The following is a 24,479-nucleotide window of genomic DNA, read 5'->3' on the forward strand; positions in this document are numbered from 1 at the left end:
AACAAAATGGTAAATTTTTCGAATCTCCTGATTTATGAATTTTCATTGCTTTCTCAAGGAGATGTAAATAAACCAAAAGTGAGATTGTCAGTAAATTTTAGGGATACACTGTGTTCATGAAGAAGTTTTAAGACAGACAAATATGGGTATATTTCAGGAAACTTAAGGAGACATCAGGAAATAAAATAAGATACAGGGAGAGGAGGACCCGCAGAAGGTATTGGTAGGGCCAGAAGTTCCTGGTCGCCGCCTCTGTGGTAGCCCTCTTATGTCTAAAGTTTGAAGAGCACGAAGCAGCCACTCTGTTCTCCCACAGTTACTGCTTCACCACCACAGGCACATCCAAAAACAATCAGAATCCTTACCAAAAATGAGTGACATATTTGGTAATACCTGTGTGGTGATTCTCCTGTATCGCTCACTCATACATTCATTCATCGATTCGTAGTCACTGAGGTCTTTCTATGAGCTCGGTACTTTGGTGGGTAGTGGGAATATAAAGACAAATAAGACATGGTCCCTGCTGTTAAATAATCTACAACCTAATTTATTTAATCATTTATGCAAACATTAATTATTAAGAATTGTGCATTGTTACAGGCTTTGGGGATATATTGGAATAAAATAGGAAAAAAAACCCCAAAAATTCTACCTTCAAGGAACTTACATTCTGGGGATAAGGGCGAGACAAACAGTAAACAAGGTAAATAATCTAAATATATAGCATGTTAGATAGTATACATTCTGGGGAGAATAATAAAGAAGGAAGGGGCTAGAGAATTTCAGGATTAGAGGACCACAGTTTTAAATGGTGTAAGCCAGGGATGAACTCAGTGATGAGTCAGATAGATAGCTAGTGGAAGATCAGGGGAGCTGAGGGAATAGAAGGTACAAAGCGAGGAGTATGACTGATACGGTCAAGGAACACCAAGGGAATCAGTGTGGCTCGAGCAAAATGAGCTAATGAAGAGGAGATAGGTACAGGAGAAAGCCAAAGTCTTTAAAGATTGTGTTTTTTAACCCTGAGTGAGATACGAAGCAAAAGGGACAGGTCATATGTGAGGAGAAAAGCAGCATGATGTCACTTAAGTTGTAAACAGTGTCAGTCTGACTGTTGTATTGAAAATAGACAAAGGGTAGAAGCAGAGATACTGGTTGTGAGGTCATGCAGTATTCCAGGCAAGCGGTGGTGATTTGGATCCATATGGTAGCAGTGGAAGGAGGAAGACATGGCTGTATTCTGGATAGTTTTAGAACAGAGCTAACATAATATGCTGAGGGATTGGATGTGGAGTGCTGGAGAAAGAGGAATCCAAGATAACAGCAAGGTTTGGGCCTGAACACCAAGGTTTTACGAAGTTTCTGTTTACTGAGAAGTAAAAGGCTGCAGGTAGAGCAGGTATGGGTGATATATTAGGGGTACAGTTTGGGACATAAGTTTGAGATGGCTACTAGAAGTCCATTTACAGATATGGTTCTGGAGTTGAAGAGAAAGGTCCAAGCTAGGGTTATAATAACACTGAGGGTTGATGGCATGTAGACAGTAGGTAGAATCACGAGAGAGGAAAAAAAACACCAAGGAAGTGTAGTGTGTGCTGATAACTAAATAGGAGGTTCTAGGAGGTCTTTGGCTCTCCAAAATGTAAGCATTAGGGAGATGAAGAGACCAGCAAAGGAGACTGAGAAGATTCAGACAGCAAGGTAGGAAGAAAACTAGTCCACCGGCTAACTGACTAATGGCAAGAAAGTCACAGAGAGAATAGAATAGCCAACTTTGTCAGATGTTACTGGTAAGTCAAGACAAGGATTGACAGTTGAACACTGGATTTAGCAGTGTGAAACTCTTTGGTGACTTAATTAGAACAGTTTTGATGGAGCATTGGAGATAAAAACATGACTCTGAGAGGATGAGATCAGAGGGAATAGAGACAGCAAATGTGGCCAACTCTTTAAAGACGTTTAAGAGCAAGGGGAAGGAGACAAATGGGGCGTAACTAGATGGGGAAGTGGAGTCCAGAGAAAGTTCGTTTTTTTTAAGGGGACACATAAAAGTATTTCTCAGAAGGGTGGGGAAAATGGATAATGTAGGAGAGTAGAGAATTAATTGCTATAGCAGTATCCTTGAGTATGGAATAGGACCTGGGTCTAGAGCAAGTGGGAAATCAGTTTGAAGGTAATATAATTAGAAGTGATTATAAGGAAGGAGATACAAATAACTAATGCAGCTGTAGGGTTAAGGGAAGACTTCCCAAAGTGAGCATCTCTGACCCGTGTCTTGAAGGATAAGCAAGAATTAGCCAGATACTTCCCCTGAAAGCACACATAAAACATATTCAGTGAAAGTAACCAGTTCCAAATGACCATGTACACGAAATGTCCAGAATAGTCAAATGTAAAGAGACAGAAAATAGATTAATGGTTGAATAGGACTTAAGGAATGGGGGGGGGGTGAAGGGATGGGAAATGACTGACTGCTAATAGGTACAGGATCTCTTTGTGACAGGGCTGAAAATATTTTAAAATTCAATGGTAGTGGTGTTTCTACAACGCTGTGGCTATAGTAAAAATGATTGAATTAAACACTGCGTGAAGTGTATATAATGTGTGAGTTATATCCCAATAAAGCTGTCTTTAAAAAGCAGAGGGAGGAATGTGAGTTCCTGTAACACTTATGAACACTTGTTGTGTGAAGAGCTTTGAGCCAGGTTCTAGGGGTATTGCAATTAATAACTTAAATCATAATGCCCCTGTTCCTCCTTGCACTTAGTCTAGCATGCAGTGACAAGGAGGCTGTATCTAGTTGTGTAACTGCAAGTTAGTAATCAGGATTTACTTTCCTGGGGCTCCTGGGTGGCTCAGTCGGTTAAGTGTCCAACTTCAGCTCAGGTCATGAACTCATGGTTCATGAGTTAGAGCCCCGCATCCAGCTCTGTGCTGACAGCTCAGAACCTGGAGCCTGCTTTGCATTTTGTGTCTCCTTCTCTCTCTGCCCCTCCCCTGCTCGTATTCTGTCTCTCTGTCTCTCTCTCTCAAAAGTAAATATTTTTAAAAATTTTAAAAACAATGTAGTTTCCTGAATTAAAATTTTGAATTTAAGTTATGACTTTTTATATGTTGTAGATAATATTAATGTACAAAAAGCATACTTCATGTATATATTTCAAGGAGAGATTATAAGTGAGGAAGATTACAAGTTATTTATTTTTCTTTAAGCCTAATGGTGGTATCCCACAAGATAATCTTGTTCTAATCAGAATGAAACCTGATGAAAATGGAAGGTTTGGATTCAATGTGAAGGTAATCTAGAATTTACATTGTACTCAGTTTTTAAATTAAGGTGTGTCTATTTTGGTAATATTTGACTGATATCTGATTTGCTCTGTTGTTAAGGGAGGGTATGATCAGAAGATGCCTGTGATCGTGTCCCGAGTAGCACCAGGAACACCTGTGAGTTATCTATATCTTGCAAGTAAATCCTATTTTCAAGAACATGTACTCATTTTATTTTTATTAGTTTAAATAAGTGGGAAAAAATTAACCTTTTCTGAAAATTTGTCAAGTATCAAATGTTGGCTAAATCTCTTAAATTGTTGGGAAGTTTTCTAACTTCCTGTGTATAAGAGTTTTTTTAAATCCATGTTTTTGGAAAGAAGCTGTTTATAACTTTCAGTTATAGAAACTACAGTTTCTAAAGTGCTAATAGATTCTATCAAAATAACTGCTCTAAACAGAAAAATAGAGACAGAGGTATAGTATTTGTTTTGCTTTTTTGTTTGGTACTTTCATATAGAATTGTTTACCTATAATCTGTTTGCCTACTTTGTGTTTTAAAAATTGACTTTAAATAGGTATGATAACTAGTGATTTTTTTTCCCTATAGGGACAGTTTTTAAACTTTGTATTATAAACATTGTAAACAGAAGTTGAGAAAACACTGTATGTACCCATTATGATGAACCCTCCTGTTCCCTTAATTCACCTTCAGGATTCATGAACTTTCTGCTCATCACAAGGACAATTCTTAATGAGTTGTGGGTGTGTTCTCTTTATTGCTTTTTTATGTAGCAAATATTGCCCTCAATTTCCCATTTCTGTTGTTGCCTACTTGACCTAAATGGTCTTCAAGGAGTTTTCCATCAGCATCTTTTATCATTTACCTGTCTCTGTGTCCACAGACAGATATAAACCAGCAGCCTGAAAGAGTCCAGTTAGGCTTTTTTTTTTTTGGTGCTGCGCAGCAACCTTATAATTGATTTGATGATCACAGTCAAGATTGATCAAGGATATCAATACATACCTTTGGTTCTGGTTGTTAAGGACTTTGTTGGTTGCAAATAACAGGATACTCTGGAATACCACTGGCTTATGCATAAATATAAAATGTGTCCTATAGCTATAGTAGTACCTCACAAGACCCAAAGATATAAATGTGGTCAGACCTGGAGGGAAAAAAACCCAAAACTTTAAAATAAACATCAGGACTCTCTATTTTTCACCTTTGTTTCTTTTTATGCTCCATTCTTCTCTCCCACTGCAAACCAGTTTGTGTAGGGAATCAGCCTCATCTGTCTAGATCCTCTAAATAAAATACAGGCTGAATAAAGACTGTGTACTTAGTAGCAGCTTCAAGTTAGTCCTGTAACATTCCCACCACATACTCTACTTTCAAATATGATTATGACCCTGACTCTGTACGAAAGAGAAACTGAATAGCTACCACCATTCTTAGTTTATGTGGTGGGCTACTGGTAACTTGTAGGTTTATATATTACCAGTTTAGTAACCCAGAGTGATTAAACCTCTCAGTCCAGTTTACAGACTTCTGGGAAGTAAGTCCTTTATAGATCCAGCTTGTATCAGATGTCCTCTTTTCAACACATCACTTGGGGTCAGTGGGGACAGGCCAGGGATATGATATATAAAATGCCTCTTAAACCTATTCATGTGAAGGCTGGGGACAAAGATGGGGGAAATAGTCCAAAATTATTTATTAGTATATATATATAATGGGAAATATGTATGTTTAGGACAGACTGCAGATGCAGAGATGAAAGATTGTTAAATTCTCATCTGTAGATAACATCTAAAATAGAAAACTAAAGAAAAACAAAATCAGGATGTTATTTGGAGATACTGAAATAGATACAAAAGATGTAGCTAAACTGTTGAAAGAAGTTGCCTGGGGTGGGGGAGCAGGATGTACAGAGGAACACAAGAAATGGTTGCTTGCCTTAGTAATCTTGTAGACTTAGTCATTTCTTCAAGCTGTGTGATGTGAACTTTACTAAAAACAAAAATTTTAACTAAAATTTTTTTTAAGTCAAATACATATATTTTGACATGATGATGCCACTTCTGGCAGTTGCCGGTAATGAAGCAGTTGGACTAGGGAACAAAGGATATGCAAGGAAGTTCATTGTAATATTGTTTATAATAAAGATTGGGGTGGTGGTAAAACGTACATCATTGAAGTTGGTGAAATAAATTATGTGCTGCTTTACAGCTGTTGAAATGATAGATGGTGTAGTTCTATATAAGTATGAAAATAGGTTCATAAAATGGTGTCATGGAAAATGTGTATTATTGCTCCCCATGTATGTGTGATCCAGTTTTTTAAAATGTGAGTTAGTGCTTTAAAATTTTGGGAAATAGGGGTGCCTGGGTGGCTTAGTTGTTTGAGTGTCTGACTCAGCTCAGGTCATGATCTTGTGGTTCATGGGTTCGAGCCCCATGTCAGGCTCTGTGCTGCCAGCTCAGAGCTTGGAGCCTGCTTCGGATTCTGTGTCTCCCTCTCTTTCTGCCCCTCCCCTGCTCACACTCTGTCTCTCTGTTTCTCAAAAATAAATAAACATTTTTTAAAAATTTAAAAAGTTTGGAAAACATACTCAAAATGCTAATAGCTTTTCATCTGGGTAGTGGAGTTATTGGTGTTTATCACTTTGTTTTATATTCTTCTCTTTAGTTGTCTGAATCATGATAATGAGAATGTGTTGCTCTTGTAATTACAAAAGATAATATATCTTTTTTTATTTATCCACCAGTTGTAATAGTAACTGAATGACATAAAAGAAATACTAATTTTCCTGAGCAGTGAATGTGGATCATTTTCAATTAAGTCAGAGGTGTTCAGGGAACATCATATAGACAGGTTTATTTCTGAACAGAATTCTGTGACTCTAAATTTTCTTTTTAGGCTATACAGATTATTGATAATTTTCCCTATCTGCCATGTAGAGCTATGTCCCATAAATATTGGCTGAAGGACACCTCACTAGCTCAGTCAGTAGGGCGTGTGACTCTTGATCTCAGGTCATGAGTTCAAGCCCCACATCTCGTGGAGAGCCTACCTTTAAAATTTTAAAAAAGTCGCAGTTAGAAAACACCGCATTTAAAAGATAAGAGAAGACACAAAAGTTCCCAAAAGGCAGAGAATGAGAGACAAGAAAGGTGGATGGAAAAAACAAAACCAGCGAAGCATAACAACAGTTAAGGGAGGAAGAAAGAGGTTTCCAGAAGGAAGCCTTAAAAAATATATTGGCTGAAGTTAGAACAATAGAAACTTAACATTTTTATATTATCTTCTTAGAGACCATCACAGTGTTCCAGTTGGAAACCTCATTTTAGGTGATTGGGGGAAAAGAACAGGACTTCAGATATTTTAATGTTATTTTTTATATTGGACACCTTCTGAAGTGGTTAAAATAATTCCCAATTAAAACCATGTTTTTCTTTCCGTCTGATTATCTTTGAGCCAGCAATTGATGCTTCAACAAAATTCGTTTAAATATATAGTTTATTGGGGTGCCTGGGTGTCTCAGTCGGTTAAGCATCCTGACTCTTGATTGTGGCTCAGGTCATGATCTCACAGTTTGTGAGATCAAGCCCTGCATCAGGCTCTGCTCTGACAGTGCGGAGCCTGCTTGGGATTCTCTCTCCCTCTCTCTCTGCTCCTCCCTGCCCCGCCCCTGACTCAAAACAAATAAACATTTAAAAATGAATAAATAAGTATGTAGTTTATCTAGACTTTCCGGATCAGAATGCAAATAGATAAATAAAATGCAGCTTCAGCTTCCACAAAAAAAAAAAAAGAATGAAAATAGAAATTTATAAATAAACCCAATGAAAGGCAGATTAAGTATGAGAGAGTTTCTGTCAGTGATAATGGGTTCAAAAAAATTAACCTCTGCATGTTCTAGCATATTGATTAACTACCCCATTAGCCTCAGTCTCTGAACTGGAAATACCAGTGGATGTGTTCAAGGTACAGTAAGAGAAATGCATAGCTATTCTCTTCCTACCACATGGACTCCGCCTCTTTCCTGCCAGCTGTACTGTCCACAAATAAGGTAAGAGGGTAACCCTTTGCTCTAGCCCATTACATTTCTCCCAGTACCATTGATATGGAGCAGTTCACCACTCTTCGGGTACCGCAGAGGCATTTACAAAAACTAGGGACCATATTGGTACATAAAAGTATCACAGTGCTAGTGCACAGAGGGAGTATATGAATGTCATCTTCACTGTGAGAAGTAGAGAAAGGAGCGACTAGAGAGAATGGTCATTACTTCTGAACTTGCATTTTCTAGATTGTAATGCTCTGCATTGAATCATCACATTTCTGCCTTTACAAATCTGTGAAATAATTAGAGCAGATACCTGCTCCATATCCAGAGTTTCATGTGTTTAAAATCACACACTTTGTAAGCAGCAAAGGAAGAACTTTTGCTCTTGCCACTAGTGACAGTACCTTGTTGGATTTTATTGACTTTTTTATTATTATGAATTTGACTAGTAGTGCTTTCATTTCTTCAATCCCTTTTTTGTAAGATCCGACCCTGTCACTTCCTTCTCTGTCCGACCTATCATCCTTCAGACTTGACGCCCATCTGTTCGCATTGCTGTGTTCCTGGAGCATGCTGTCCGTACTTGTGCTTGCCTCTTTTAGCCTAATTACCTTTGTTTTCTCAGTAAAATGCAGGCCGCTGTCACTTCGCACTGTAGTGCAGAACCATAAAAACGACCATGCAAGCTGACACTGTGTAAAGCGATCTTGATAATCAGTGGGAAAAGTTATGGTGATTTCTAGGACCTTTAAATTTTTTATCAAATAATTGAAATTTTCTTAGTTTCTCTTATAAATATATAGGGAGATGAAAAAATAATAAAACTTATAGTGCTTTATTATCCTCTAATTCAAACTATCAGAAACACTGAGAAATATAAAGCATTCTATTTTCTGATGGAAACTTACCACAACTATGTTGAAACTTGTTTCCCTTATTGTCGGGTAACTTAAAATACAAGAGTGAGCATTTTTCTTTCCTTGGCAAATTGTCCTAATCCTTTCTAAATTTGTATTCACTTCTAGCATTCATCCTGTGCATTTTCAGTGTTATGAAATATACCTTTAGTGAGAACTTTTTTGCCAGCCTCACTTCCTCTAGGACATTTTCATCTTTCTCATCACAGCCACTTTCGTCATTTATGTTGATAAGTCTGCCTTCACTGAATTCCTTTCACTGTATGCCTAGAGGCTAACAGTAGCCGCAGCAGCAGCAGCAGCAGCAGCAGCAGCAGCAGCATTTCCACTGTCAGCGGTTGATATTCGATTTGCATTTTGCTTCCAGCACTATCACTCTTTTGTTTCTTTGTTGCATTTTTAACTTTTCTGGCTAGTTCCTGCTTTATATTTACGTGGGTTTATCACTGGGAGACATGGAGGTGACACAAGTACCTGCTTTGCTGTCCCTGCGTGATCCGAATAACAGATGCACATCACCAACAGACTTTGAAAGAAGCGATGTGTGATAGGTCACTGATTGTGATGTGTGTCTGTTACTTATGTCGTGATTTGTGGACTCACAAGCTGGTAGCCAAGTTCGTACGTTATGCAATTATTCAATTAATGCATCGTGGCAACTGCAATCTGAACCTTGTTGGGAGACGGGTGTTATCTAACTGTACTGTGGTGACAAATTTGTACATATCTGGACCATGCAAAGTGAGGGCTGCCTGTATCTATGCACCTTGAGGCATAGTCTTATCTGTGTATCTAGGCGTATAATAGGACACCAAGGAAGGAGTTGTTGAAAAGAAAAAGAAAAAAAGGTAGTAGCTTCATGGGAAAGCTAGATTTCTACTTCTTGCAAACAGATGAGTAAATGGATGGATGCCGTTCTACATATAGTTTTTGTTCTCCTGCTGTAGTGTCTATAAAAATAAGTTCCCGTGCTTTACTTTCAGAAAGCCATGTACACACCTGAAACTTTATTTATGTTACACTATAGGCTGACCTCTGTGTCCCTCGATTGAATGAAGGGGACCAAGTTGTACTGATCAACGGTCGGGACATTGCAGAACATACCCATGATCAAGTTGTCCTATTTATTAAAGCTAGCTGCGAGAGACATTCTGGGGAACTCGTACTTCTGGTTCGACCTAATGGTGAGTACTCTGTGTAGCACTGGATATTTTTATTGTTTCTTACTTTTGTTACTAGACGCAGCAACCAGAGCGGGCTTTTAAAAAACAAATCATGCCATGACAGTTTACTGCTCAAAGTGGCTTGCATTCACACTTGTGGTAGGATTCAGTTCTTGGCCCTTGTCTACCACACAGCCTTGCTCGCTCTCCTCTGTTCTGTGCTGGCTTTTTAAAAATTCCTTCTGCCCACTCTCAACAATAGCCAAATTATGGAAAGAGCTTAAATGTCCATCAACTGATGAATGGATAAAGAAATTGTGGTTTATATACACAATGGAGTACTACGTGGCAATGAGAAAGAATGAAATATGGCCCTTTGTAGCAATGTGGATGGAACTGGAGAGTGTTATGCTAAGTGAAATAAGTCATACAGAGAAAGTTAGGTGGATCTTGAGAAACTTAACAGACGTCTATGGGGGAGGGGAAGAAAAAAAAAAAAAAGAGGTTAGAGAGGAAGAGAGCCAAAGCATAAGAGACTCTTAAAAACTGAGAACAAACTGAGGGTTGATGGGGGGTGGGAGGGAGGGGAGGGTGGGTGATAGATATTGAGGAGGGCACCTTTTGGGATGAGCACTGGGTGTTGTATGGAAACCAATTTGACAATAAATTTCATATATTGAAAAAATAAATAAATAAAAATTCCTTATGCCTAAGATGCTCTTCTTGATTTTTCTATGATTTATATCTCCATTCAGGTCTCTGCTCAGATGTCTTCCCCAGAAAATCCTTCTCTTCTGACTACCATAGCTAAAAAGGCCTCCCTCTTCCCTCAGTTGCTCTAGTAGTGGTCGGTACACAGTAAATACTTGTTAAATAAATGAGTATATTTTGAACCACTTTTATTTACTTTTTTTAAAAGTAAATCCAAGTTAGTTTTTAAATCCAAGTTAGTTAACATACAGTGTAGTAATGGTTTCACAAGTAGAATTTAGTGATTCATCACTTAAATATAACACCCATTGCTCATCCCAACAAGTGCCCTCCTTAATGCCCATCACCCATTTAGCCCATCCTCTCACCCCACACCCTCCCAGCAACCCTCAATTTGTTCTTTCTATTTAAGAGTCTCTTCTGGTTTGTCTCCCTCTCTGTTTTTATCTTATTTTTCCTTCCCTTCTCCTGTGTTCATCTGTTTTGTTTCTTAAATTCTACATATGAGTGAAATCATATATTTATTTCTCTGAATGACTTATTTCGCTTAGCATAATACATTCTAGTTCCCTCCACATTGTTGCAAATGGCAAGATTTAATTCTTTTTGATCACTAATATTCCATTATACACACCCAGACACGTACACACCACATGTTCTTTATCCATTCGTCAGTCGATGGACGTTTGGGCTCTTTCCATAATTTGGCTATTGTTGATTGTGTTGCTATAAACATTGGGGTGAATGTGCCCCTTCAAATCAGCGTTTTTGTATCCTTTGGGTACATACCTACTAGTGCAATTACTGGGTCGTGGGGTAGTTCTAGTTTTAATTTTTTGAGGACCCTCCGTACTATTTTTCATAGTGGCTGCACCAGTTTGCATTCCCAGCAATAGTGCAAAAGGGTTCCCCTTTCTCCACATCCTTGCCAGCATCTGTTGTTTCCTGAGTTGTTAATTTTAGCCGTTCTGACCAGTGTGAGGTGATATCTCATTGTGGTTTTGATATGTATTTCCCTGGTGATGAGTGATGTTGAACATCTTTTCATGTGTCTGTTAGCCATCTGGATGTCTTCTTTGGAAAAGTGTCTATTCATGTCTTCTGTCCATTTCTTAATTGGATTATTCTGGGGCGGCAGCAAGTTGAATTTGGTAAGTTCTTTATAGAGTTTGGATACTAACCCTTTATCCAGTATGTCATTTGCAAATATCTTCTCCCATTTGGTTGCTTGTCTTTTAGTTTTGTTGATTGTTTCCTTCACTGTGCAGAAGCTTTTTATCTTGATGAGGTCCCAGTAGTTCATTTTTGTTTTCATTTTCCTTGCCTCTGGAGACATCTACGAAGAAGTTGCTGCCTGTTTGTCCTCTAGAATTTTGACGGTTTCCTGTCTCACACTTAGGTCTTTCATCTATTTTGAGTTTATTTTTGTATATGGTGTAAGAAATGGTCCAGGTCTTTTGCCATGTCACTGTCAAGTTTTCCCAACACCATTTGGTGAAGACACTGTGTTTTTTTCATTAGATAGTCTTTCCTGCTTTGTCAAAGATTAGTTGGCCAATCATTAGTGTGTCCATTTCTGGGTTCTCCCTTCTTTTCCATTGATCTGTCTATTTTTGTGCTGATACCATACTGTCTTGATGATCACAGCTTTGTAATACAGCTTGAAGTCTGGAATTGTGATGCCTCCAGTTTTGTTTTTCTTTTTCAATGTTACTTTGCTATTTGGAGTCTTCTGGTTCCATACAAATTTAGAATTGTTTATTGTAGCTTTGTGAAGAATGCTAGTTTTTGGTAAGGATTGCGTTGAATGTAGATTGCTTTGGGTATCATCAACATTTTAATAATACTTGGTCTTCCAATCCACGAGCATAAAATGTTTTTCCATTTCTTTGTGTCTTCTTCAGTTTCTTTCATAAGGTTTCTATAGTTTTCGGCATACAGATCTTTCACCTCTTTGGTTATGTTTATACCTAGGTATTTTATTATTTTCAGTGTCATTGTAAATGCGATTGATTCCTTGATTTCTGTTTCTGTTGCTTCATTATTGGTGTATAGAAATACAACCGATTTCTATATATTGACTTTATATTCTACACCTTTGCTGAATTCATATATCAGTTCTAGTAGTTTTTTGGTGGAGTCTTTCAGGTTTTTCCATGTAGAGTGTCATGTCGTCTACCAAGAGTGAAAAGTTTGACTTCCTGCCGATTTGGATGCCTTTTATTTCTTTTTGTCTGATTCCTGAGGCTAGGACTTCCAATTCTATGTTGAATAATAGTAGTGAGAGTGGACATCCCTGTCGTGTTCCTGACCTTAAGGGGAAAGCTCTCAGTTTTTCCCGATCAAGGATGATATTAGCTGTGGGTCTTTCATACATGGCCTTTATGATCTTCAGGTATGTTCCTTCTATCCCTACTTTCTTGAGGACTTTTAAAAAGAAAGGATGCTGTATTTTGTCAAATACTTTTTCTGCACCTATTGAGAGGATTATGTGGTTCTTATCCTTTCTTTTATTAATGTGATGTATCATGGTGATTGATTTGTGTATTTTGGACCAGGCCTATAGCCCAGGAATAAATCCCACTTGAGTAATTCTTTTAATGTATTGTTGCATTCAGTTTGCTAGTAACTTGTTGAGAATTTTCGCATCCATATTCATCAGGGAAATTGGTTTGGTTTGTAGTTCTCCTTTTTAGTGGGGTCTTTGGTTTTGGAATTAAGGTAATGCTGGCCTCATAGAATGAGTTTGGAAGCTTTCCTTCCATTTCTTTCTTTCTTTCTTTCTTTCTTTCTTTCTTTCTTTCTTTCTTTCAACACCTTCAAAAGATTGGTATTAACTCTTCTTTAAATGTTTGGTAGAATTCCCCTGGAAAGCCATCTGGCCCTGGACTCTTGTTTTTTGGGAGATTTTTGATGACTGATTGAATTTCCTTATGGTTATGGGTCTGTTAAAATTTTATCTTTTCCTGTTTCTACTTTATATGTTTCTAGGAATTTGTCCATTTTTTCCAGATTGCCCAATTTGTTGGCATATAGTTGCTCATAATATTCTCTTCTTTGTATTTCTGTGGTGTCAGTTGTGATCTGTCCTCTTTTGTTCATGATTTTATTTGGGTCCTTTCCTTCTTTTTGATAAATCTGGCTAGGGATTTATCAATTTTGTTAATTCTTTCAAAGAGCCAGCTCCTGCTTTCATTAATCTATTCTACTGTTTTTTGTTTTTATTTCAATATCCTTGGTTTCTGCTCTTTATCATTTCCCTTCTTCGGGTTTTAGGCTTTATTTGCTATTTGTTTTCCAGCTCCTTTAGAGGTGTATGATTAGGCTGTATGTTTGAGACATTCCCCCTTCTTTAGGAAGTCTTGGATTGCTATGTACTTCCCTCTTAAGATTGCCTTTGCTGTCTCACAGAGGTTTTGGACACTTTTGTTCTCATTTTCATTGGCTTCTATGTACTTCTTAATTTCTTCTTTAATTTCTTTGTTAACCCATTTGTTCCTTTCTTTTTTTAATTAAAAAAATTTTTTAACGTTTATTCATTTTTTGATAGAGACAAAGTATGAATGGGGGGAGGGGCAGAGAGAGAGAGGGAGACACAGAATCCAAAGCAAGCTCCAGGCTCTGAACTGACAGCACAGAGCCCAATGCGGGGCTTGAACCCACGGACTGTGAGATCATGACCTGAGCTGAAATCGGATGCCCAACCGACTGAGCCACCAGGTGCCCCCCTTTTTTAAAATTTAATATTTATTTATTTTTGAGAGGGAGAGAGATAGAGCCTGAGTGGAAGAGGGGCAGAGAGGGAGACACAGAATCTGAAGCAGGCTCCTGGCTCTGAGCTGTCAGCACAGAGCCCAAAGTGGGGCCAAACTCAACAACTCACGAGATCATGACATGAGCTGAAGTTGGATGCTTAACCAACTGAGTCACCCAGGCACCCCATCTCTCCCATTCATTCTTTAGTATGATGTTCTTTAATCTCCAAGTATTCGTGGTCTTTCCAAATTTTTTTCTTGTGGTTGTTTCAGGTTTCATAGTGTTGTCATCTCAAAATACGCATGGTATGATATTGATCATTTTGTACTTGTTGAAGGCTTATTTGTGACCCAGTATGTAATCTGTTCTGGAGAATGTTCCATGTGCACTCGAAAAGAATGGGTATTCTGCTGCTTCAGGATGAAATATTCTGAATATATCTGTTAAGTCCATCCGGTCCAGTGTGTCATTCAAAGCTATTGTTTCCTTGTTGATTTTCTGCTTCAGTGATCTGTCCATTGCTGTAAGTGCGATGTTGATAGACACCTTAATTATGATATAATGCCCTTTTTCATTTCTTGTTACAGTCTTTGTTTTGACATCCATTAGCATGATAGATGTTTCTCCATCCCCTTAATTTCATTCTGCAGGTGTCTTTAGGTCTAAAATCAGTCCCTTGAAGGCAGCATATAGGTGGTCTTGTTTTATTATCCATTCTGATAACCTGTGTCTTTTGATTGAAGCATTTAGTCCATTTACATTTAGAGGGATTATTGAAATATATGAATTTAGTGCCATTGTGTTGCATGTAGAGTTGGTGTTTCTGGTGATGTTCTCTGGTCCTTTCTAGTCTTTGTTGCTTTTGGTCTTGTTTTTCCTTCACTCAAAGACTCCCCTTAAAATTTCTTGCAGGGCTGGTTTGGTGGTCATGAACTCCTTTAGTTTTTGTCTGGGAAACTCTTTATCTTTCCTTCTATTTTGAATCACAGCCTTGCTGGATAAAGAGTTCTTGGCTGCATATTTTTCTGATGAAGCACGTTGAATCCATCCTGCCACTCCTTTCTGGCCTGCCAAGTTTCTGTGGACATATCTGCTGCAAACCTGATCTATCTTCTCTTGTAGGTTAAGGACTTTTTTCCCTTGTTTCTTTCATAATTCTTTTCTTGTCTGTGTATTTTGTGAATTTAACTATGATATGCCTTGGTGATGGTTGATTTTTGTTGAATCTAATCAGAGTCTTCTGTGCTTCTCAGATTTTGATGTCGGTGTCCTTTCTCAGATTAGGAAAAGTTTTCCACTATAATTTGCTCACATAATACTTTCTGCCCCCTTTTCTCTCTCTTCATCTTTTGGGACTCCTATGATTCCAATGTTGTTACTTTTTAATAAGTCACTGAGTTCTCTAAGTCTTGTATTGTAATCTTTTTGCCTTTGTTTCCCTCTTTTTTTTTTTACTTCATTATTTTCTATAATTTTATTTTCTGTAACACTGTTTTGCTGCTCTGCTTTATCCATCCTTGCCATGACGGCATCCATTCAAGATTACATCTCAGTTTATAGCATTTTTAATTTTTGCCTGACTAGATTTTAGTTCTTTAATCTCTGCAGAAAGGAATTCTCTTGTGTCTTCTATGCATTTGTCAACTCCAGCTAGTAATAAAATTGCGGTTTTAAATTCTATTCAGACATCTTACTTGCATCTGTGTTGATTAAATCCCTGGTAATCATTTCTTCGTGTTCTTTCTTCTGGGGTGAATTCCTCCATCTTGTCATTTTGGAGGAAGAAAAAAATTAATAAAATAAAGATTTAAAATGAAACAAAAAAAATCAAAATTTAGATCTTACGTGTGTTTCGGTCTGTTTGTTGAGAGAAGCTTGATAGACTAGATAATAAAGAGAAAGGGAAAAATTTTTAATTTTTTTAAATAATAAAGTAGAATAAAAATTTTAAAAAAATAAGGAAGAATTTGCTCTTTCTGTATCCAAGAAAGAAAGGAGAGAAAAAAAAAAACATAAGGAAAAGCAGAAACAATGAAAACAAATAAATGAACCAGCAAACAGAACAAGACCCAAATGATATTACATTCATTTTCCTGTAGATCTGAAACTTTACAGCACACTATAGTCCGTAGACTAGTAAGCAGGTGGAAAGGATTTGTGCTGGTCTTCTGGGGGATATGCCTGGATGGCACAGGTGGTTGGTGCTTGGTGTAACGGCTCCATTCTCCACTTGGTGGCTCTGCTCAGCTTAGTGGGGTCGATCCATGGAAGTGCACGAACAAAAATTGCAAATGGCCTAACCCAACTCCTTAGTCTCTAGCACAGAAACTTTATGCCGTCACCAACCTGCACACCAGCACCCCTTCTTTGTCTCAGGCTTCTGTCTGCTCCCTTCCTCTACCTTGACCATGTCTAAGCTGTTTGCCTGCCAGGTGGTAACCTCCCTCCAGGGTTTTATCTCAGATGGTGCTGTGTTTCAAAATCCCACACTTTGGAGACCCCCAGCAGCTTGGATCTGCTTAGACTCTCTGGGGGAGGGTCTCACCGAGCAATGGCCGGGTACCAGCTCGTCCCAGAAAACATTTGCACAGCAGCAGAGTCTCAGGGTTTATGGTAAATCACAACACACAGCCGACGCCAGGTTTTGGTGACGTCTGGCGTCTTTGTTCCAAGATCAGTAAACCTGGTTGGCCCAAGGGAAGGTTGTATGGCCTCTACCAAATGCACTTCAATCAGGTGAACCGCTTCTCCCCGTGTGGCACATGGACCCCTCAGACCGTGCTGCCTGCTCCTGAAGATTCACCCTGCTTGCTCACCAGAGCACCGCCAGGCCCTGAGCTTCAGACCATCAGACTCTGCACTCCACTGTTTATAGAACAGTGGTGGTATTAAAATCCTCTCCTTTCTCCCCATCAGTGGTTTTGGGGAACAGATTTTTTTTTTTTTTTTTTTTTTTGTCCAGTCCCCTGCGAGTGTTTTCACTCTCTCTTTTTCTTTCCAGCTACTTTCAGGAACAGTACTTTGCTTGTGCAATCCCTAAGCACTGTATTCTCCCCCTTTCTCTCTCTGTCTTCTATCCACAAAGATCGCTTTCTACCCACAGTGGCTCTGCAGCTTTTCTCTCCCCCAGTTCACCTCTCCACACCATATACCTGCCAAGTTCTATGGCTCATATTATGCAGATTGTTGCGTTCGTCTGCAGATCAATTTCCTAGGTGTTCAAAATGGCTTGATACTGATCCACCTGCATTTCAGGGACGAGACAAGCTCAGGGTCCCCATACTACTCTGCCATCTTTACTCAAGAGACCGTTTTGAACCACTTTTAGAAAACTCTGTAACAAGCTACAGTTAGAGCATTTTGAAAAATCCTGTCTGTGTTTGTGGTGGACAATGCCAGTAGCCTAATCATGTCATCTCCTTGTCTGGACAGCTGGCTTGTTAATTCATAACCACAGTTCCAGGTTTAGAGAAACCTTAATACCATACTCTCTAGCTCCTTTGCTGATGGTTTGAGTTTCCTCTACGATAGCCTCAAAATCATCCTGCCAGTGTGTGGCATTCAGTGGCTCCTGAAGCAGTTCATTTTCCCTTTGGGTAGCTTGAACTATTAATTGAACTAAAAATCTGTCTTCTTTCAGTCTCTTTGTTCCTAATTCTGTCCCTTTGTGCTATGCAGAATAAATTTAATGCAGAATAAATTAAATCCCCCTTCCTTAAGTTTTTTGGCAAGAAACCCTCCTCCTTTCTTCAGTTTATTGCACTGTTTCAAGTGCCTGCTACACTTTATCAGTCTCCTCTGAGAAAAATTCTTATATGCCTGTATCCCAGCATTATAAATATTCTAGTTTTGTTCTGAACAGTTCATCATTAACCATAGTTTTAGCCACAAGAGTAATTGTTGGTTAATGCCTTGCTACCAGTTGTTGAATATTTACCATAAAGAAGTAAAATGTAGTTAGAACTCGACCCGTTCCCCTATCACCACCACCACACCCAACCCTGCAGAGTTTTCCAAGAGAGTTTCTTTAAAGAAAAATAAAAAAATTAAATAAAAAAAAGAAAAGAAAAAGATATACAAAACACTCATTTTGTCTCTTGGGTACAAACAGGCATTTTCATTTTAGCTTGTCTACTTTGTTTTTTGCATTCATTGTCTAGAATTGGCTTTCTAAGAAAATTCAGAGGACTTCAACAGAACATTCTATTTTGACTTTTCAAGGAACACATGCATTTAGTCCTGATATTTAGGTGATTCATTACTAGGCATTTTCTGTCACATAATGCAACTTAAATTTTATACTAAGAATAATAATATTTCCTCAGTTTTGCTTGTTGTGTTTTCTCTTGATAACAGATTCTAAAGAACTTAATAGTAAGTTCTGCACCTGGGCTATTTTATATATTCTCTTTTAATCTTTGCAACCAGCCAGTGAGATACGTGAATTATCTTTATTTTATAGTTGAAGACACTTTGACACCAAGATATTCAGTTATCTGCTTACAAATTTCATGACTTGTATAGAACCAGAATATGAACAAAATTCCATTTAATGGGAAAGTCATAGCCTTTTTGCAATTCTAAATCACTTTATTCATACTTTAAATTAAGAGAGGAACGGGGTGCATGGGTGGCTCAGTTGGTTGGGGGTCCAACTTCGGCTCAGGTCACGATTTCATCGTTCATGAGTTTGAGCCCCACATCGGGCTCTGTGCTGACAGCTCAGAGCCTGGAGCCTGTTTTGGATCTGTGTGTGTGTCTCTCTCTCTCTGCTCCTCCCCTGCTCACACTCTCTCTCTCTCTCAAAAATAAATAAACATAAAAACAAAACAAAAAATAAAATAAAATAAAATAAAATAAAATAAAATAAAATAAAATAAAATAAAATAAAATAGGAGAGGAAACCATCTATAGCTTAGTTCTTGGTAAAAGACCTTTCTGTTGTTTTATTGTCAAAATCTAGACTGGGACTTGTATTTACTTTCAGCATGACTCTGTCATGTCCCTTTTTATTTAAAATAACATGTCATCAAAATTTAAAACTATGTTTATAAAAAATACCGGAAAGACAAACAACTTGTTTTTGTAGGTTTTTTCCCCCCTTTAGATTTCATTTCTTCTTAGAATACATTCATACATTTTTTTTTTTCTTTCCATTCCTTATTTCAGAAATTTTTTCTTCTCAGAAGTGCACACATCTGAACAGGAACCAGACCTGTTAGGCATGGGCAAAAGAAGCCACTAGCTTGGCTCTACTCTGGCTCTCTTTCAGCTTTGCCCTTGTCTGTGGGGGTTAGGATTTTGCAGGACCAGGGGGGCATACCAGTCTATCACCTATGACTGTGCCTTCTTTTCTAGACACTTCTTTTTAACCTTTAGTTCTCTGTCCATATAGCTCTGACGCCACTTACAGTGTGGCCATTTTCCCTAGGTCCATTCTCCCTGGGATAGATCACATGGTATATGTACCCCTGGGCCAGCAGGATAGCTAAGAGGCAGCAATTTGCCGAGGAGTGGAGAACAAGCTTCATATGGGCTGGTATGTTCACACATATGTTCATAGGCCCCCAAGCTAAGAATGGAGCTTAGGGTAGGAAAAGAAGTAGGGTGGGCTCCAGGCCGGAGTCTAGGTTCTGGCTCTCTTCCTTCTATTGTGACAGTGGATTTTGCCCTCCTAGGTTTTGTAGATGTTTCAAGGAAAGAGGATAGAACGGATTTTGTTTAGCACTCTATTCAAGTTATTTGTATCGTCTCATATATGGATGTATAGTATATAGGTCCCTGTTTCTACTTTTGTTCTAGGCCCCACAATTTAAGGGCAGGTCTGTTCTGAGCTGCTATCTTGGCAGTTCCTCTTAAAGTTACAGGCATTTTCAGCAGTATGCCCGGGAACATTTCTTTTCCCTAAAGGTACAACAAGGTTCAACTTCACAGCCACTCTCTGTCCCTTATGCAGTGGCACCGGACTGAGATCTGATGAATTCTTTTTCCTGACACAAAATTAAAGAACACATCTGGTAAATTCTTGCCAATTCATTAAGATTTCCATGTGGCTTTGTTTTTTTTGTGGCTTCTTTTAGCTGTATATGATGTAGTGGAAGAAAAGCTAGAAAATGAACCAGACTTCCAGTACATTCCTGAGAAAGCCCCACTAGATAGCGTCCATCAGGATGACCATTCCCTGCGGGAGTCAATGATCCAGCTAGCTGAGGGGCTTATCACTGGAACAGTCCTGACACAATTTGATGTAAGTACTATTGTATGGAAAGGATATTGGGCCATATTTTTAAATTAATTTCATAGTTTCCTAACTACCTAATCTATCATTTATAATGTATAAACTAAAATGATATTCTGAGAAATAATTGACTTAAAAATGTTCTAAAATCCATAGTTTTAAACATTTCTTGCAAAATGCTAGCTGTGGTGACATAATAATCTGTTAAAAGAGAAGAATAAGGAGATTTTATGTGTATGTCTTCAAACTAAATTTTTTCCTGTAATTATATAGCTCTTTTTATGAAAGGTAACAGGTAAAGATAGTGTATGGTGGAGCTAAAAATTCTGAGTTAAAGAAAAAGAATTTTTGTACCTAGTCATATTTAATCCTTCTCTACTTTTTGTCTGTCTAATTGGTCATCATTAATATTTGTTGCTCTGAAGTATGTGTTATTGATGATTGACTATAAACCATTTGTGACTGTAAATCATTTAGGGTAGGTCAGTTTTTCTTTTGAGAAGTTCTTGGTTCATATACTGTGTAAACATCTCCAAACTAAATGAAAATGGTATATAATTCTCATGAGAAATTGCACAGAATTCAGCTTTGCAAATTTGGTTCAATACCCTACTAGCCTAAGGTACATACATCATTGTACGGTTGAGATATCCTAAGGAAAAAAACCTGTTTGTTTTTTGCATAGAAATAAGTCTGAAAAACAAAACAGAACCTCTTAATGGCTTGCTGAACTCATCTTAAGCTCTTTTTTTTTTTTTTAAAGCAACTATATCGGAAAAAACCTGGAATGACAATGTCTTGTGCCAAATTACCTCAGAATATTTCCAAAAATAGATACAGAGATATTTCGCCTTGTAAGTATCTACTATCTCTGTTTATTAAGTTCAGTCTTTGTAGCATAGCTTTATTAAAACGTTCTTTCTTTTAAATTTTTTTTCAGATGATGCTACACGGGTCATTTTAAAGGGTAATGAAGACTATATCAATGCAAATTATATAAACGTAAGTTTATTTTTATTGTGCCTTTGTCATTCAGAATAAGACGGAGTATAATTTTGTGGTTCATTTTTTTCCCCCCAAATATTTCTTTATTTTGAGAGAGAGAAAGAGAGTGTGCACGAGGCCGGTGGGGGGTGGTAGGGACAGAAAGAGAAGGAGACAGAGAGAGGATCCCAACTGTGCTATCAGCCCAGAGCCCGATGCGGGGCTCAAACTCACAAACCATGAGATCATGACCTGAGCCAAAATCAAGAGTCAGGCACTTAACCAACTGAGCCACCCAGGCATCCCTAAACTTTGAGGTTCCTTTTATATTTGAGAGAATATTAATAGTTTCAGATATTGAAAAATATTAAAATACAAATGTTAAAAAATAATTTGATACTGGGGCACCTGCCTGGGATTCTCTCTCTCCCTCTCTCTCAGCTCTTCCCCCACTTGTGCACGTGTTCGCTCACACTCTCTCTCAAAATAAATAAACCTTACCAAAAATAGTTTGGTACTGGTATATTAACATGCATATAGAGCAGTGGAATAGAATAGTTCAGAAATATTTTTTATCTATAAATACTTCACCTACTTCCTCACTTTTTGTATACCATATTTTAGATATATGAAAATATAAATGTAAAAATGGAATTGTGAAACTACTTGGAGGAAATGTATGAGAATTATTTAAAATTAGAGAGGGAAAATTTTTTCTAAGTTTAGACACTCATCTAAACTTAACTCACAGAAAGAAAAGTACAAATCAAAACTGCAAGGGATTACTATTTTTCACCTATTAGATTGAAATATCAAAAAGTGTGATAATATCATATACAAGTTTGTATCCCTTATCTGAAATCTTGGGGCCAAATAGACTTTGGGATTCGTAATTTTTTGGATTTTTGAAAGTTTATTCAGTGCCTATACCAAATACTGTAATAAGTAACATCCCTAGTAGTAGACTATGTGACATTACCCTGTAATCAATGCGTTGATACTCAATGGGAAACATGGATATTCCCACTGAGTGGTACTCCTAAAGACTAAATAATCTTAGATTAACTCAGGTCAGATATTGTTGTCAAATGAGTCCAACTTAGGTCAGATGTACCAAACAAAGGACAAACTTACACTTCAGAGCACTGGGAGTTTCAAAATTGTGTGTGAGGGATCAGCAGTATATTAAAGAGACTCTCAGGGAAAAAGCATCCCTGATACGTTGTTGGTGGAAGTATAAATAGGTACAACCTCTTTGGAGAGGTAACTAACAAAAATGTTAGGTTTATAAAAATAACTCAGTGCAGTCTTGTTTATGGTAACAAATAGATTAGCAGCAACTTAAATGTTTGTTAAATAAGTTATGGTATATTTATACAGTAGAGCCATTAAAAAGAATGAAGTTTTATGTACTAATCTGACATGATCTCAATGATAAAGTGGAAAAAGAAACAAGATACACAGAACAACATTGTAAGCCACCTTTTATGTCTTACAGAAAACAAAGACTTCTGCATGTACATTTGTGTGTTGTTTATAGAGTGTCTCTGAAAGGATATTTTAGAAATTAGAGGGGTTCCTAGGTGACTCAGTCGGTTTAAGTGTCTGACTCTTGGTTTCAGCTCAGATCATGATCTCATGGTTCATGAGTTCAAGCCCTGCATCAGGCTTTGTGCTGACAGCACAGAGCCTGCTGGAGATTCTCTCTCTCTCCCTCTCTTTCTGCCTCTCTGCCCGCCCCCTCAAAAATAAATACAAATTTTTTAAAAATTAAAAAAGAGGGGCACATGGGTGGCTCAGTTGGTCGGGTGTCCAACTTTGGCTCAGGTCATGATCTCACAGTTTGTGGGTTCGAGCCCTGCGGCGGGCTCTGTGCTGACAGCTCAAAGCCTACAACCTACTTTGGATTCTGTGTCACCCTCTCTCTCTGCCCCTCCTCCACTCACACTCTGTCTCCTCTCAGTCTCGAAAATAAAAAAAACATTAAAATTTTTTTTAATTAAAAAAATAAAGAAATTAGCAAAAAGGATTGTTCTTCTGGGTGTGAACCAGAGGCTGGGAAGAGAGTGAGACCTCTTTTTCTGTTCACCCTTTAGTATTCTTCCAGTGCCATGTGCGTGTGTCACCTTTTCTTCTTTTTTAATGAAGTCTCAAAATGTAGTAGGATGATAATCCTCCCCGAATACTCACGATCTTACTTCTTCTTAAAAATAATTAATTTAAAATATTTTTACTATCTTTTTCTATTGTATGTGTATGTATATTCCTTGTATATGTTATATAGTATAATGTATATATGTTATATAGTGTGTATTATTTGTAAAGTCTGAACTAAAACAAACGGTAGAATTTTTGCTTCTTGCAAATTTTACCTGTAAGCTGTTTAGAGACAAATATTTTTTATTTCTGTAGCAAGTCTCTTCCTCTAAAACAGGGTTTTCTGTAAAGCTGATCTTAAGCCCACAAGAGTGCTTTGGAAAATATTTTAATTTTTATTCCCAATACTTAAAAGATAAATATGTGTAAAACTACTGAGAAATTTCTTCTATAGATAAAGAAATTGTTAATAAAGTTTTATTGACTTTGCAGCTTTTTGAGATCAGTTGTATTCAGTTATTATTTAGTGGATGATTTTCATATACTTGATCACAGTAAAAAGTAATAATGTAAAAGACTTTTAGTTTTGTGTCCTTTTCTTTTTAGATGGAAATCCCTTCTTCTAGCATTATAAATCAGTATATTGCTTGTCAAGGGCCATTACCACACACTTGTACAGATTTTTGGCAGATGACTTGGGAACAAGGCTCTTCCATGGTTGTAATGTTGACCACACAAGTTGAACGTGGCAGAGTAAGTCATACTTGAATCTTAAACAATGCTTGCGCTGTTTTCAAATTAAATTGCATATATGGTCAAAATATTCACGTTGATTTAGTCTTTTTTGTAACCTTTAAACTTACTTTCTTGTGTTGTGATTAAAATCATAGTGACTAACACATAATAAATATGATATATAAATGTTAACTACTATTATCAGTTGTTATCTAAGTGGATTAATAGCTATTTGATAAAGGATTATAAAGAACTCCTGCAGCTCAACAATAAAATGATAAAACCCCAATTAAAAATTTTTTTTCTTAATGTTTATTTTTGAGAGAAAGAGAGACAGAGTGGGTAGGAGAGGGCAGAGAGAGAGGGAGACACAGAATCCAAAGCAGGCTCCAGGCTCTGAGCCGTCAGCACAGAGCCCGACGCCAAGCTCGAACTCATGAGCTGTGAGATCATGATCTGAGCCTAAGTCGGACGCTCAACTGACTGAGCCACCCAGGTGCCCCGATAGAATCCCAATTTAAAAATGGCCAAATAT

General features: G+C 37.7%; 1 protein-coding gene across 1 annotated transcript in view; it reads left to right on the top strand.

Annotated features, from left to right (window-relative positions):
* PTPN4 (protein tyrosine phosphatase non-receptor type 4) overlaps positions 1 to 24,479 on the top strand; it is a 228,305-nt gene that overhangs the window by 183,047 nt on the left and 20,779 nt on the right. The window contains exons 17-23 of the mRNA XM_047083479.1: positions 3,214 to 3,297; positions 3,391 to 3,447; positions 9,288 to 9,444; positions 19,971 to 20,137; positions 20,892 to 20,982; positions 21,069 to 21,130; positions 23,816 to 23,962. Coding sequence (XP_046939435.1) covers positions 3,214 to 3,297; positions 3,391 to 3,447; positions 9,288 to 9,444; positions 19,971 to 20,137; positions 20,892 to 20,982; positions 21,069 to 21,130; positions 23,816 to 23,962 — 765 coding nt within the window. The remainder of the gene's footprint in view (positions 1 to 3,213; positions 3,298 to 3,390; positions 3,448 to 9,287; positions 9,445 to 19,970; positions 20,138 to 20,891; positions 20,983 to 21,068; positions 21,131 to 23,815; positions 23,963 to 24,479) is intronic.

Source organism: Lynx rufus, unplaced genomic scaffold, assembly GCF_022079265.1.
Source record: "Lynx rufus isolate CCGP_SWC_20201006 ecotype Redwood Valley unplaced genomic scaffold, mLynRuf1.p SCAF_2, whole genome shotgun sequence".
NCBI classification, from domain to species: Eukaryota; Metazoa; Chordata; class Mammalia; order Carnivora; family Felidae; genus Lynx; species Lynx rufus.